General features: G+C 47.8%; 6 protein-coding genes across 6 annotated transcripts; 4 read left to right on the top strand and 2 right to left on the bottom strand.

The window, feature by feature from the left end:
- Positions 1-772: 772 nt before the first annotated feature.
- Positions 773-2,813, bottom strand: LY89DRAFT_687229 (putative aminotriazole resistance protein). The gene is made up of 2 exons (XM_018215455.1): positions 2,299-2,813; positions 773-2,245 (listed from the first exon to the last, which is right to left on the bottom strand). The coding sequence occupies exons 1-2, from the start codon at positions 2,528-2,530 to the stop codon at positions 954-956; spliced, it is 1,524 nt and encodes a 507-aa protein (XP_018068251.1). The 5' UTR covers positions 2,531-2,813; the 3' UTR covers positions 773-953.
- A 957-nt stretch (positions 2,814-3,770) lies between these two features.
- Positions 3,771-4,964, top strand: LY89DRAFT_590540 (adenosine deaminase; the record flags this gene model as incomplete). The annotated part of the gene is made up of 2 exons (XM_018209600.1): positions 3,771-4,277; positions 4,323-4,964. The coding sequence occupies 2 exons, from the start codon at positions 3,771-3,773 to the stop codon at positions 4,962-4,964; spliced, it is 1,149 nt and encodes a 382-aa protein (XP_018068250.1).
- Positions 4,965-5,247: 283 nt separating this feature from the next.
- Positions 5,248-6,885, top strand: LY89DRAFT_698976 (allantoate permease; the record flags this gene model as incomplete). Its single annotated transcript, XM_018217019.1, has 4 exons — positions 5,248-5,658; positions 5,709-5,891; positions 5,939-6,433; positions 6,481-6,885. 4 exons carry the CDS (start codon positions 5,248-5,250, stop codon positions 6,883-6,885), a joined length of 1,494 nt encoding a protein of 497 aa, XP_018068249.1.
- Positions 6,886-7,199: 314 nt separating this feature from the next.
- LY89DRAFT_687227 (uncharacterized protein) lies at positions 7,200-7,731 on the top strand (the record flags this gene model as incomplete). The annotated part of the gene is made up of 2 exons (XM_018215454.1): positions 7,200-7,345; positions 7,443-7,731. Coding segments are annotated over exons 1-2 (268 nt in total), but the record flags the coding sequence as incomplete, so codon positions are not given.
- A 240-nt stretch (positions 7,732-7,971) lies between these two features.
- LY89DRAFT_149357 (uncharacterized protein) lies at positions 7,972-10,779 on the bottom strand. The gene is made up of 5 exons (XM_018205386.1): positions 10,368-10,779; positions 10,050-10,311; positions 9,798-10,002; positions 9,214-9,747; positions 7,972-9,159 (listed from the first exon to the last, which is right to left on the bottom strand). The coding sequence occupies exons 1-5, from the start codon at positions 10,547-10,549 to the stop codon at positions 8,249-8,251; spliced, it is 2,094 nt and encodes a 697-aa protein (XP_018068247.1). The 5' UTR covers positions 10,550-10,779; the 3' UTR covers positions 7,972-8,248.
- Positions 10,657-15,072, top strand: LY89DRAFT_721075 (uncharacterized protein). Its single transcript, XM_018218612.1, has 2 exons — positions 10,657-13,749; positions 13,797-15,072. The coding sequence occupies exons 1-2, from the start codon at positions 11,010-11,012 to the stop codon at positions 14,861-14,863; spliced, it is 3,807 nt and encodes a 1,268-aa protein (XP_018068246.1). The 5' UTR covers positions 10,657-11,009; the 3' UTR covers positions 14,864-15,072.
- The last annotated feature ends 3 nt before the right edge of the window (positions 15,073-15,075 follow it).

Raw genomic sequence — 15,075 nt, 5'->3', positions numbered from 1 at the left:
ATGTTATAATTACCTCAAGAGCACGATAATCATCACGCGGGAGCCGCAGATTGGACCGCCGTGGAATCTCTCGTATGTTTCCTTTTGAAAGTGGATAGAGAGTATGGGCTGATGATGGGTCATAGAGGGGGAATATGTGGATATTGTAAGGATTTGTGTCATTGGGATGGGACTGGGAGTAGTTGTCCGAAATGAGGAGATGAGGGTGAGGGTCGACGTGTGGATGTCGGAGCGATTGGTTGGAGAGATTGAAAGGAGAAGCAGGAACCGTGGCGAACCTTCGCGGTTTATTCAAGAATCCATAGACCCAGGACAAAGTTTCCTCGCAATGCGATGTTGAGCTCGAAACAGCCGATACCTTTATTGAACTCTTTCCCTTTGCGAACTATATTTCCTGTTTTCTGACGACAACTGATGCGTTATCATCAGTCGTGGCCCTAAGCTGCTATTCAAAATACAATTCTTCTGGGCTATGCAGCACCCTCGACCGAATCATTTCAGGCATGAAACTACAGCGCATCCCGCGCGTTCAGCGCATGAAGCACATTCCGGGGCACTATACTCTAGCTCAGTGGCGTCTCTATCCTGAAAAAGTGTAAATATGGTATCTTAGTGATAAAGCTGATCTCAGTCGTGGAAGTTTCGCAGCCTGCACGGACAAGCCAAGAAAGTCAGAAAGTTGATCTCCTTGATGAGGTTCATTCATATTCAGTTAGGGAAAAGCACTTGACAAGGCAGCGGAGCTAAGGTAGACATTATGATGAATTGTTAAAAAGTCCCCAGGAAGTCTTCTACAATAATACAGTAGCGCTGTGCTCCATCCAAACCCGATCTACTTCGGCATCAGCTTGAGAGTATATCTTTGTGATACATCCTCATATACTTTCGAGAGCATGACCTTTTCTACCCCCTACTTTCATTTTGCCCATCACACCCGTCTGCACTTCATTCTTCTATACACTCTCTTCAGCCAATTCCGTATCCGAAGTTCTTTTCTCCTCTATCCTCTTTCCCCCCATACTATCATAAAACACATACCCCATCCCAACCAGAATCCCCACTCCACTCAACCCAATCCCAACATACAACGCAGCCCTGTACCCCTCCAACGTACTCCCTCCATACTTCCCAATATACGCCTCCGCCGTCCCCGCAAACCCCAACCCAACACTCTGCGAATAATATACAACCGTCGCCACCAGACTGGCCGCTATCCCCTGCTCCCCTGCCTCCACCATGCCACTGATGAGAATCGTTGCTGCTGGAAAGCTAATATCCATTCCAAACGGCGCCACCACGTTTGCCCAAAACATGTTTCGCCAGTATGATTGCTCAACTGGCATTATTGCAATGAGGACATTCATACCACAGAAGAAGAACATGGACAAAGCCAGCAAGTAAGAAGTCGGAACGCCGCGGCCGAGGAGGAACGATGTCAATAACGAGGCGGCGAGACCACTGAACGGAACCGGAACATACTGAGCGGCGGTACTGAGGAGACTGCATTGCCGGAGCTGGGTGATAAAATTCACGCTGTAGTAGATGAAGATGCCAAAACTGGACCAACCGACGCCGACAACGAGGAGAACGAAGATTGCATCTTTGGACAGTTTGTTGATCGGTAAGAGAGGTTGCGAGACTTTCTTCTCGATGGAGAAGAACAGACCGATGAGGATGATGCCAAGGATGAGAGGGGCGATTGCTTGGGCCTTTTGCCAGCCAACAGCCGGAGCACGGTTCCATGCGAAGTTGAAGAGGATGAGCCCTGATATACCGGTGAAAGCGCCCCAGTAGTCGAACTGGTTCTTCCCTTCTGAAGATGGAATAGTAGTTTCTTTGTCACAGATAGGAGGAATTGCGAACGACGCAAGTCCAGCGAGACCCGCGCAGACGATAGCGGTCGAGTAATACGACCAACTCCACTCCGCTAGCTGGGCCAGCAAAGCGGCGAATACGCCTCCAACAGTAAACCCAACAGGCGCCCCAGCAGCGTATAAAGCGAACGCGAGATTCTTTCGGTGTCCGTCTCTGTATACCGATCCCAGGATGGCGAGGGAGGCTGGGACGAGAATCGCTGGACCGATACCCTGCATCGCTCGACAGATATCGAAAAATATGGCGGATCTCGAATAGACCGATAGTCCCGCAAGGAGAGACCATAAGGCGAACCAGAGCCAGCCCACGACATACAGTTTCTTGTGCCCGTAGATATCTCCTAGTCGGCCGGCTGCTAACATGAACGTCCCTGTAAATTGTTAGGTTTGGACTTGGTAGAGAAAGAAGGATGACTGAACGTACCTGATGTCAGACTATATGATGCTGGGAACCAGGCAATGTCTGTGGGATCTGCGCCGAAACTGGCGGCTATGGCGTAGTCGGGTAGGATGCCTTGGATATTACCTACCTGAACCATGAAATTTGTCAGGAAGATGACGAAGACGAGGATGATTTCGCGGGTTAGAGAGATTGGTGGGATGAGGAAATCAGACTCTTGACCATCATTGCGGTTTGAGGTCGGAGGAGAATGCATTGAGGAGACAAGTAACTTTAATCGAAAAATGAGATGCTCAACGAAAAACAAGGTTCTTGGAGAGGGTTAGAGTTCAGGGGTGGTTCTCTTTTATACGATGAGCGACTTTTTCATCATCATCTGCCAAGAGGAGAACATCCTTTCTAGACTCCGTTGTATGCCTTGGTTCATCGTCCAAAGCAAGAAACTTGATAAGCAAAATAGATCAACAAAGCTCGAAACTTCTAAATAGTTATGATTGAGCCTTTACATACCCTACTTTGGGTAAGAGCCTCATCATCACTGAGCCTCGATCTTCCCTCTCGTTAATTGCGTTTACCGTTTTGGTTGTAGGACGCCGGTTTACTAATCCGTGGGCGCGATGAAACCCCGAAGGCGGTTCGTGATTTGAGCTTGAAGTCAAAGGGCGTGGAGATGCTTATAAATTGACACAATAAACTAGTGGGAGCCGCCGGTTCTAGACACTTGCTTAGAAGTGGATCGATGTAGTCTCAGCACCAGATGTGGAATAAGCTTTTTGAGGTGTGCGGGGATTCTCGCCACTGTGTGAGCCTCAGAAATATAATGTTTGGTGTGTGGAAAGACGGGGTAATTGTGAAAGAAAGTTATTGCACTCGCAGATTTTAGTATTCTGACCTCTATGAGAGGGTAGCGTTGGTATATCCGATTCTTACTGTATCTCCCAAGATAGCTTCTTCCCTCGGTCCGAGATTCAACAGCGATTTGTATCATGTCCTGGCAAGGCAGTCTTTCGGGTGAAACAATTTTCAGACGAATCTGTCTGTGGTTGGAAAACTCTGCTCGTCTCTTGCGTCTGGGCTCTTGAAGTCCTCCAATGCTGCTGCCGCTGGGTACTGACCCAGTCATTTCAAGAAATAAACAAACGAAGCAAAAGGGGCTCGACAGAGTGCGAAATTGAGGACTTGATGAAGAATCAACACTATTGAGAGACTCACGGTCGCATGCAGAATGCGCCCTGAAAGAAAACGACAAGGCTGCTTTAGCGAGCGATTCTAGCGTTCTCCAGGAAATAGGGGCTTACAGTACTGTTGTCGCTAATTTGATAGTGAAGTGGGGTCGTATCCCTCAACCTCCATCTTCGTGCAGAATAAGTCAGTCCAACACAGCTAACACCAAATCAGCCAAAACCTAGACAAGCATCCGCCGATAGCATTTGATTCCAGACTTACTGTATATATCTATTTAACCAACCTCATAGAGCAAACGAAGCGGCAACAAGATGTCTTCTGGTGGCATCTCAACATACGAACAACGCCAAAAGTGGAGGGCCGAGCATTTGCAGACCAACGACCCCTTTGTGGTAGATATTCCTAAAATAGAGCTTCATGTGCATATCGAAGGGACAATGACACCAGAATTGCGTTGGAAGCTCTCTCAAAAGAACAAAATACCGCTCACTTGCGGCGCAGATAAAATTGCTCTCACGTCCCTGGAAGAAACCCAGAAGGCATACACTTGCATTCGAGGAAGGATAGGAGCTGCATCTGCCGAAGCGTCAAAATCGTTCACGTTCTTCCAGATATACTATGAGGGATTTGATCTTCTTCAGAGTGAAGAAGATTATTATGACCTAGCAATGAGATATTTCGAAAGAGCCGCAAAATTGAATGTTCGGTATTGCGAGCCATTCTTTGATCCTCAAGGTCATACACGAAGAGGGATATCTATGGAAGTAATCATGAAAGGCTTTCAAAAGGCACAAATTGAAGCGGAAAGAGAGCTAAACGTAAGCCCGATACCTTCAACTGTGTCCATTGTTGACCATGTTCAGGTGAAATCACAATGGATTATGTGCTTCTTGAGAGACATGTCACCAGAATCAGCGACGGAGCAATATGAAGCCGCTCTCCCGTACAAAGACATGATTGTTGGTATTGGCCTCGACTCTGATGAGCTTGATCGTCCTCCAAAGCTTTTCGATGAAGTATTTAGACGCGCTCGAGAGGATGGTTTTCGGCGCACAAGTCATTGCGATTTCAACCAGAAAGACACCCATGAACACATTCGCCAAGTCGCAGAATCCCTCGGCGGCCCAGGAACTGAACGTATTGATCATGGGTTGAATGCGGCAGATCAGGATGACTTGATGAATATGATCAAGGAGAAAGGCATCGGCATGACGATTTGTCCATGTGCCTACATCCGGCATGCTCCTGAATCTGAGGTATTTGTTCGAATTCGGAAATTGTTCGACGCAGGTATCAAGATCACTATTGCAAGCGACGATCCAGCATACATGGAAGATAATTGGGTACTTCATAACCTTTACATGGTTCGAGACAAGTGCAAATTCACGGATCAAGAGATGGTGCGGCTCCAGAGGAATGCAATCGAGATATGTTGGGCGAGCGACGACGAGAAAGCTGCTCTATCTCAAGAGATTGATTTTTTCGAGAAAGCACACCTCTCATGATTGTCTGTCCTCCTTCAAAGGGAAACTTGGAATTGTCCATATGGTTGATGAAGGTCACGTGCACACTCCCTTTATCGCCAAGAATGATCCGACCTCCACTTTCCCTTCCTCTCCCACTCTTGAAGAGAAAAGCTTGCGACACCATGTAACGAACCATCGATAGTCTTATCGCGCGCTTGCCCGCGGCCCGATCAACAATAAGTAAAGGTTTCGGCCTTTAACCACGATGGATTCCATCGACATCGAAGAAATTACAGAGTCGACACCGCTCACATCTGAGACAATGGCTATCGACCCACCTACAGACATCGCTGAGATGGAGGTCCAGGATGTGAGTCCATACACGAAAGCGCTTGCCAAGAGAGTACTTCGCAAAATTGATTTCCGGATCCTGGCCATCATGTTCGTGACATACAATTTGAACTTCATGGATAAGACGATTTTGTCCTCGGCTGCTGTTTTTGGTCTCGAGGAGGACAATCATTTGGTCGGCACGCAGTATTCTTGGGTTGGATCTATATTCTACTTTGGTTATCTGGCTTTCGAATACCCGACTACAGTCTTGATTCAAAAGTTGCCTGTTGGAAAATATTTGTCTGGGGTCACGCTTTTGTGGGGTGCTATTGTTGCTTCGACTGCGGCTTGTCATAGCTTTGGCGGTCTGGCTACTTGTCGATTCTTGCTTGGTGTTGCAGTAAGTCTAGATTGCCTCTTGTTAGGCCAACTAGCTGATTTATTCTACAGGAAGCTACCATCTCTCCAGCATTCGTGTACGTCACGAGCATCTGGTATACACGTGACGAAATTCCAGCAAGAACAGGAGTTTGGTTTGCTGGAAATAGCTGTGGAGGCTTCATTGCGTCTCTTCTTGCATATGGAATCGGACAAATCCACAGTTCGCTTTCGCCATGGAGATGGATGTTCATCGTAAGCTATTCTCATTTCGGGAATTAAAGAACTGCTAACAAATCCAGATCTTCGGTCTCATCACCAGTCTTTGGAGCGTCATGGTCTTCTTTCTTCTTCCCGATACAATCAGCCAAGCATCATTCCTCACAGAAGAGGAGAAACAGTATGCGGAAGATCGTGTCGTTCTTGGTGGAACTGGACGTGTCGACCCCATCAACAGCCGCTGGAAACTCGAGCAAGTCATCGAATGTCTCATTGATCCAAAGACATACTTCTTTGCCGCAATCTCCGTCTTGACACAGATTCCCAATGGCGGCACGGGGAGTTTCGGTAATCTTGCAATCAAGAGTTTCGGATTCACGAGTCTTCAGTCAACTCTTGTTTCTCTTCCTGCCTCCGTGATTTCCATGGCGACCATTCTCTCGACAGGGTGGCTAGCAAGTCGATTTCATAACATCACCACGTTATTGATTATTGCGGTGGTACTTCCTCCCGTTGTGGGAAGTGCAATCATCTTTTCAGTAAAGACAAAAGGCGTTCGTCTCTTTGCATATTATTGCGTAAGTTGCAGTCCAACTTTGCCATTGCCCGCTGACATCCCCCACAGCTCCAAACGGGACCATCGGCTATTCCACTGACACTTGGTCTCATCTCCTCGAATTACAAAGGTGTCACGAAGAAGATGACAGTGACCGCAGTGGTATTCCTGACATATTGCGCTGGCAACATTGCTGGACCTCAAACGTTCAAGTCCTCCGAAGCGAAACAAGGCTACCCGACTGCTTTCAAAGCCATTCTCATCTGCTATGGACTTGTGGTCTTGATATCTCTTGGTTTGAGATTTTATCTGATGTTTGTGAATAACAGGAGGAATAAAGTTGAGGGAGACGAGGCTGCCAGAGCGAGGGAAGTGGACAGGACCGCGCCCGAGAAAGCTATGGCTGAGTTGACAGCGGAAGATTATGAGGATATTACGGATTGGAAGACTGTCGGGTTTAGGTATCGATTATGATTTTCGATACCCCTGAGTATGCGTGTGATAGATTAATGTGTGGATTAGAGCGAGGAGGGGAGAGATTGTACCTGCGTGTCACAAAATCCAGCAAATGTCAGAGAACAAGTTTATCTTGCGAACGCCATTCGGAACATATGATCCCATTGACAGTGTTTCAAATGGCTTGACTTGAATCTATTCCCATTTGCTCGTTTGCAATTTAGAGGATGCCAACTCTTGTTTGTGATCCCTGTGGCTGATGCGTGGCCATGACGTCACAAGCGAGCCTCCTCTCCTTCAAAAGGGGAACCACAGCCACAGTTTCCTCACATCTGGAAGATAAAGCAAAGTAAAGCAATAATCGAAAATCATCACTGTTTCAAGACCTCTTACAGATATCCAAACAATCAACAGCAATCATGAGCTCAAACAAAGGCGGTGTCTCTTCAGGCGTAACCTGGGTTACCTCAACCGTTGGGTAAGTAGCACTCACTTCCATCTTTTTTACTTCCTCAACAAGTTCCTACACTCCCTCTTTCTCGTAAGAACACAAAGACTAACGAAATTAAAAACAGTAACGGAGTAAGCGGCCTCACCAACACCGTGGGCGGTGTCGTTGGAGCAGCCGGTCGCGGAGTCGGAGAAACAGTCAATGGCGTAACGGGCAGCTATGGCAAACCAGTTGGAGATGGCATTAAGGATGTTGCGGAGGGAATTGAGGGTGGTGCTGCGAGGGTTGCGGGTGGTGTTAAGAGAGCTGGAGAGGGACAGCATGGACCTTTGAGATGAAGGATCAGAGTTGTTAGTAGTGGTGGAATAATGATGGATGACTTGGGTCGGTTATGAATTGGATGTATGATGATACTATGAAGATGATTAGTTCCTATGTGTACACATTGTTGCTTATTCCAGTCTTACTTCTGACCAGGGATATGCTACCAACTTTCCTTCCGTCCTCGGAAACCTTCTTCTCATCTCAGCAATTCCAAACCCCATGTGCTCCGTTTATCTCGACTCGGTTGCCGATGCAACCTCTACTTAGTAGCGAAGCAATAGATGTGAAGAAAGGGGCAGACCAGTGCGGTTAGCTCTTCGCTTAGGAGAAGAGACTACTATCAACCGTCGGGTCTCGAAAGCTTCTCTTGGCATCTTCCATCTTTCATCTTTTTATGACCCTTCTCGGTCTCAATCTCCACGACTAGACAGATTCGCGCCCTCATCGGTACTGATATAGGTAGTTGTCCTGAGGTGGTTGCGGCACCGGCGTAGGGTACCTTTCAGCACCCACGAGAGTCGGCGTCCTCTGTGGAGTCACCCAAGGCAACGATTCAGGAACCACGGGGACACCTTCTATTCTCATCCTTAACGTATTCGAAGCGGCCTATTCAGGCAGCAAATGGGTTTCAGTCCATGGCATTCTCTGGAATTGAGGATCGGCTGCTTCCAGAGCTGCTTTCGCCTTCGAAATTTCTGCAAAGAATGCTTGTTCTGATATTAGACCGCTATGCACATTTCCAGCCCTTAATGATATGCAATCTTGCGGTGGAATCTTCTTCACGATTTCTGTGCTTCTGTTTGCACTGGTCATCAACACTTTGAAGGTTGGACCGCCCAAGCCATGATCCCGAACGATCGATTGAAGTGTGTCAACAACCAATTGCAGGTTTTCGGTTGAGTTGTTCATTTTTGTTTCGTACTCCGAGATGCCATCGATGATACAAAATACAAGTGTACCTCTTGGAAGCTGCTGGACAAGTTGTTGAAACAGATGACGCAATGCATTGAGCTCATGGGCTCGCAAGTCATTGTAAAGTTTCTGTTGGCTCAGCGAGTCAAGATTTGGCTCCTGTGTATTGGGATAGAGAAGAAGTTGGCAGATCAGGCTTCGAAGCAGCCCATGAGCTCCTCTGAGTGGATCGACGAAAGTCACGTGCTGGCCACAGAAGAAGTGCAAAACAATCGTCGTATGAAGCTTGATGACACTAGCGATGAAAGTCGAACAGAAGACAGACATTGGCGAAGTCTTGCCTGATTTTGCTGAGTCGCCATGGCCATCGACAAGAAGAATGTCTGATCTTCCTCCTCCCAGCCAATTCTTGAAGCGGGTTGTGGTCATGAGCCAACGGCCGTGCCCAAGAGCGTCAGTCTTGAAGCTCTTGCTTTGCCGCAAGACAAACCTAAGGTCTGTATTGGCTGTATCGTATGGCACCTTCAAGATTTCTAGAATATCGAAAGTCGAGATCTTTTGGTACGTGGGACTTGGAGAGCGATTTATTTGAGGTTGAGAGTATCCTTGGCCGTATTGTCAGCACATCTTGTACAAAGTGTAGTTTGAGGTTAAGTCACCTTGATAATATACTCTTTCCATTACTATGTACCATATTCCAGTTTGGATTGTTGTTGCGAAGTTCATATCCACAGTTTCCACTGCCATATGTTGAGAGATTTGATATTGTCTCTTCACGTCGTCCATCCTGTCGTCTATCTTCTTCTCTATTGCCATTTGCAGCTCCTCGCCCACCTCGTTGAGGGTTCGTGTTATATGGTTCTTGACCTCCATACCAGACTCTTCGACCTTGTTCTCTACTTCGTCCAAGTGCAATTTTGATTCTTCGCGGTGTGCTTCAAGATTCGCTCCGACCATAGTCAAATCTTTTGAGACATCAGCAACTCTAACATGAGTACTGACGGCAGTTTGTCTTATAGCTTTCGTTTCTCGGAGGTTCTCAGTCATATTCTGATCCGTGTGTGCGATCTTCTTGTGCTGAATGTTGTCGAGGCAATTCTTCAGATCGACGTAGCCTTTGTTTACCTTCCCAACACTCCGTTCAATAAAAGCCTGCTCATGACCTGGTATTTGGTTGGCCCATCGTTTTAGAACTGAAGGAAATTAGTTTGAAATTGATCGAATTGATGAAGTGCCCACTCACAAAAAGCGTTGTGTTTTCGAAGCAGAATTTTGATGAGTTGTGGCATCTCTTCAAGTAGCATTTTGTATAGTGCAGTCGCATTCTCGTGCAGGCTCTCCTCCTTCGGATAATATTGTCGAGTTGTTTGAGCTTTCTCGATGATCTCGGGAATACTTTTAAAAGCTTGAAAGATCTTCTCCCTGTTTGCCTCTCGTTGTTGCACAGCCTTTCAAAATCAGTTACTTCATTCAGAGATACCATGAACTCACATACATGAAAGATCATAGTCAGACCTGCATGCAGGATACTCAACCCGTACTGATCGGGGATCATGTCCAACCACGGAATCACGTTATTCGACATAGTGTGACCATGACGGAAAAGAGCTCGGACATGGTTCTCGTCGCCTTTCGCTTTATAAACATCTTGGGCCTTCTGCATCTGTCCGATCACATCGCCCCATGTGCAATCCAAGACTTCGAATTCAAAGCTCTGCCCGGCTTGCTTGCAAGCATCAAGCACATCTTTCAGATCACTATAACCGTGAGTGGAAACTTCTCGACTGGCATTATAGAAAGTAAAGATACTAACTGATATGGTTTCTTCACCGTGAAGGCCATGCGCTGCTTATCGTAATGACTTTCCGCCCCCAGAGCCTTGTGGATTTGTTCTCCAGGCCCTTGTCTCCATTGTTCGAAGGATTTGAGCTCTTTGTCGTCGCTCAGATGATCGCTCAGGCCTGTTGGGGTCCTCAAAAGCGAGGGTTCGCCCATTTTCAGATGGTGTTTGAGATGACTCTGGTGGTTTTGATATTCGAGGCATCGAAGGTTTTCTTCACAAATCGCGATGCGGATCTAGACTCAGCCTCAATGAAACGTCCAACGGGGTTGATTTTAGGCCCCCACGACGTCGGACCGGTTCGTTTGTCTCAACCCTGTGAGTGCAGCCTCCGCGTCAGCCAGATTAATATTGATTGGCTCAAGAACAAGTTGAACGCAGCTTTCATTGAGCAGGAGCCGGGCTAGTGCACTTTGGGTGCGCGCCTGCAACAGCAGTTGCCCTCCTTGACAAGGGTTGTAAAGCGTTAGAGGCACGGGCGCCTGTCGATTTGCCAACCTCCGATTATATCAGTTTGAGGGGGTCGAGGCCTTTTTATTTCAACCATGCCTCAGCCTCCTTCGTCGCAATCGGAAGTACTAGTCATACAAACACAGGCTGGGCTATGCAACAGAAATGAGTGGGAACATTGTTCAAGTCGAAGGCCCTCCGCCTTCTCCTGGAGCCTCATCTGCACCACATGTTGCTCTTGCTCATGACGACGATGATAGCGAAGTCACGAGCGCTCTTGTCCGTCCTGATACCAATGACGACGATCCAACACGAAAAGCTGAACGTGATACTGTAACGAATGAGATTACGACCGCGGAGCAGGAACAGGCAAAGAACGACCCAGACGAGATCTCGAACAAGATCGAAGCCAGCGATCTTACTACGAAAGGGCATAAAGGAGACGGCTCACGACGCTCGACAAAGCGTGGGAGCGCACGAAAAAATTCTAACGTTGCTGTTGGTCCCCCGCGGCTTCGGTCTCGGGCATCAAGGTTCGCTGGATTGCTTCGCCTTCACGACCGAGTGAAGGAACTCGAGAACCGTGCCAGTAAAGGCAAGAATCGAAAGAGGCGTGGTTCTGCTTCTTCATCGGGCAGCGGCAGTGGTAGCAGCAGCAGCAGCGGCAGCAGGAGCAGCAGCCTTGATCGGGGATCTGAGGATGGGGATACATTTGATAACCGTCGCCCGATTGCCGAAGTCAAAGAGTGTGATTGGGAGCAATTTAAGAACCGTTTCGGCCCTCAGGATGTATATTATGCTGTCGAATATTTCATTTCTGGTGAGAAATGGAGAGACGAAGTCGCGCATGAAGAGAGAAGACGTGACCTTGCGGCGCAAAGGGCTCGGTACAAGGTGTTTGATGAGAAAATTGACAGTGGACCGTCTAGAAGGAAGATGCGACTCGACAAGGACTGGGGTGAGATGATGCAGAACAACGATGCAAAGAAAGACACCGAGAAACGATGGATCCAGAGAATCCGGGTCAATTCTGTTCCGGTACTGAAGAGACTGGGGCGGGTTGCTGGAGAGACATGGACAGGTTCGCCGAGAACATTCTTCAGACCTTTCAGAAAGTTGATTCATTATCATGATAAGATGAAGGAGGAATTGCAGACTCTCGAAAGCATACTTGCGGCCAAAAGCAAACCTCTTGACCTTTTAGCGAAAGAACAAGAAACCCCCGACCGCGCCAACAACGGAGCAGCCAATGACGTTTCCATCGCAGTCGAAAATACCACAAACTCGGACGATCCTACGACCCCTGAAAATACAGCGGCTGCTTCTCCTGGGGTCGAAAAGGCAGTAGAACCCCAGAAAGATGACATCAATCGCACCAACACGCAGCTGAGCGAAGTAGTTGACGACCCACCACATTCAGAGACGCAAAGGTTAGAACAGGAGATGAACAGTAAGGAGGCTCTTCAAGATCTGAAATGTTTCGTCAGGTTCGTCGATGAGAAAATCATGCCACTCTACCACCAATTCGATAATCCAGAGAATGTCAACTCTCATAAGATCCGTTTCGATGATCTCTGGTATCTGTTTCGAGTTGGAGATCCTATCTATGTCCCTAATACAACCAAGCACGATACTCAAGCAAATTCAGACGCGAAGCAACCTTCAGTGGATCAAAGGATTTGGCGACTCTTTTCTCAATACCCACCAAGCATCAGACACAAGATTACAGGGGCGAGAGAAATTAGGAGGCCACCTCCTCCTCCTCCTGGTGTCCCTCCCGGTGCTCCTAATCCACCTCTTCCACCGCCAGTACGAAACGACATCCCAAGATTATGGTGTTATTACATTGATTACGACGGAGGAAGATATTGTCCGGTCATCAGAGAATTCAGTATCGCGTACTTCACGGGCGAGAAGTCCATCCAGGAACTCGAGATCTACCCTCTTCGTTTTGCACCTGATTCGGAGGAAATAATACAAGAGTACCAAACCCTAGGCCAAAACTTTGTCCAATACCTTACACAACGGCCTCTGGCATACAACAACTGGACGCTCATCGCAGACCCGAGGGGTGGCCCAATCAATAATTCGAATGGCGATCCGATCAAGCATCCAGAGTATATTGATAGCGACATGATTGTAGATTTCAAAGAAGCGTTCCAGACGTATCCGCCATGGCGCCCACCGATCCAATTCAATACCATGGCACCTCGCAGGATATCGGCGGTGGAGCCAGAACAGTTTCACATGATTCGATGGTCGGACAGTAACTGCATGGAAAGCCTTTCTAAGTTAATTGAATTTGTGCTAGAAGATGACGATATCGATTACATCCAACGGAATGCGAATTTGGAGAAAGATCCTTACCTTCGGCGGGGTGCAGCTAAAATATTTAACGACGAAGATTATCTTTTGCTGCCCCGAAGATTGTTTGCCTACGCTCTCCGCGAGCGAAGATTCGTGCATGTTGATGTACAGTTCCTGAAGCCTATTGCTGAGCATCTCGATGGGTTTCAGAGTCTAAAGGTAGATCCTGGCCACAAGAAAATGATTCAATCGCTTGTAAGCTTTCATTTCAAGAAGAAAGACGTCGAGAAGAAAGGAGCGGAGATTGGAAGTCAAGATTTCATCAGGGGCAAGGGCAGAGGAGTGGTTATCTTACTCCATGGCGTCCCTGGCGTTGGAAAGACTGCCACTGCTGAGGCAGTTGCTCAGGCAAACAAAAAACCACTGTTCCCGATTACTTGTGGCGACCTGGGATTCACACCCGAGAGTGTGGAAACGAGCTTGAGTGAAATATTCAGGTTGGCACACCTGTGGGACTGTGTTCTATTGTTGGACGAGGCGGACATCTTCTTGAGTCAAAGGACGAAAGATGATCTACAGCGCAATGCTTTAGTCTCTGGTGAGTAAGACGTCCACACATCTGCTTCAGTGGCTAACACAACACAGTGTTCCTCCGTATTCTGGAATACTTCAACGGCATTCTCTTCCTGACCACCAACCGGCCTGGAACGCTAGATGAAGCCGTGAAGTCTCGAGTCCACATGTCTCTTTATTACAGTTCCCTGGGCGAACTCGAAACAGAGGAAATCTTCCGTCTAAACCTTAGCCGCCTCAAAGAGATTGAAGAACAACGCGCCAACGTTTCTGGAGAAGAGAAACTCTTCATCTTCGATGCTGAAATCATTGAATTCGCGAAGCAACATTACCGAAAGCATGTTAGTGGACCTGGAAGATGGAATGGTAGACAGATCAGGAACGCATTTCAGATTGCATCATCACTCGCGCACTATGACGGTGATGCTCATCCTGGAGCTCAGAAACAACTCAGAGCAAAGCATTTTGAAATAGTTGATGAAGCAACCACGATGTACGATCAGTATCGCGCGGAAATCTCTGGTAAACAGGAAGGCGAGTTGGCGCATGAAAGGGAAGAGAGGTTCGATGAATTTCGGAATGCTGAGAGGGAACGAGGAAAACAAGCTTCGTTTTATGGGGAAGAGAAGAGATATCAAAGCGGAAGCTACGGAGGCGAGCATGGTTACCCCCAGCCATCAAGCCAATTCCAAGCCCCCGGCCCAATGACCGGATACAGTCAAGGAGCACCAGCCCAGACTCAAGGCCCTCCGCCTCAGAATATGAGTGGGATGCAATACTCTTCTCAGACTCCACCCTCCCAGAGAATTGGTCTGCCAATACCACATAGTGGAGCACAACAGCAGCAAAGTAGCGGATATCCCATCCCTGGCTACGGTACCTCCGGAGGGCAATTGCATCCTATGCAACAACAGGTCTTACCCACCCCGCAAGAACATCACCAGCAACCACCCAATGCTTACGGACAAGCTGCCTCTGGGCCTCCTTTGGATCCAAGATATGGAACGCCGAACCAAGGATATCCTGAGTATGGGAGTGGACCAAGTTCTTCGGGCACGGGCCAGACCCAAGCTGCATCACCATTCGCTGGGAGGGGCCCATACGATCCATTGCGGGATGTTTTTGCCCCTGGTCCTTAGATAGATGTCGTATGCTTGTACGTACTGTTATGTGGGAAACGTCACTGTTACTGTTGATCAAGCAATCTCAGCTCTTCCTTCTATAATTCATCTCTGGAAAGGGGCTTTAGCGAGCACAGCTTCCTAGCGTAAATAGGGATCTGTAGCCATATTCTACTTTTACATCACTAGTCAATATCTCGTCTCGATGAAAGTGTCATTCGTGCATGATG

Source organism: Mollisia scopiformis, assembly GCF_001500285.1.
Source record: "Mollisia scopiformis unplaced genomic scaffold LY89scaffold_18, whole genome shotgun sequence".
Lineage (NCBI taxonomy): Eukaryota > Fungi > Ascomycota > Leotiomycetes > Helotiales > Mollisiaceae > Mollisia > Mollisia scopiformis.
This window is presented reverse-complemented; position numbering and strand designations above follow the sequence as displayed.

Excerpts from the sequence above, each read along its gene's own strand:
- LY89DRAFT_687229 (XM_018215455.1), bottom strand. The coding sequence starts at position 2,530 with ATGCATTCTCCTCCGACCTCAAACCGCAATGATGGTCAAGAGTCTGAT. Across the intron at positions 2,246-2,298 it reads ATCATATAGTCTGACATCAG|GGACGTTCATGTTAGCAGCC; the intron begins GTACGTTCAGTC and ends AACAATTTACAG.
- LY89DRAFT_149357 (XM_018205386.1), bottom strand. The coding sequence starts at position 10,549 with ATGGGCGAACCCTCGCTTTTGAGGACCCCAACAGGCCTGAGCGATCAT. Across the intron at positions 10,003-10,049 it reads GTCTGACTATGATCTTTCAT|GCTGTGCAACAACGAGAGGC; the intron begins GTATGTGAGTTC and ends TGATTTTGAAAG. Across the intron at positions 9,160-9,213 it reads GGAAAGAGTATATTATCAAG|GATACTCTCAACCTCAAATA; the intron begins GTGACTTAACCT and ends AATACGGCCAAG.
- LY89DRAFT_721075 (XM_018218612.1), top strand. The coding sequence starts at position 11,010 with ATGAGTGGGAACATTGTTCAAGTCGAAGGCCCTCCGCCTTCTCCTGGA. Across the intron at positions 13,750-13,796 it reads GCGCAATGCTTTAGTCTCTG|TGTTCCTCCGTATTCTGGAA; the intron begins GTGAGTAAGACG and ends AACACAACACAG.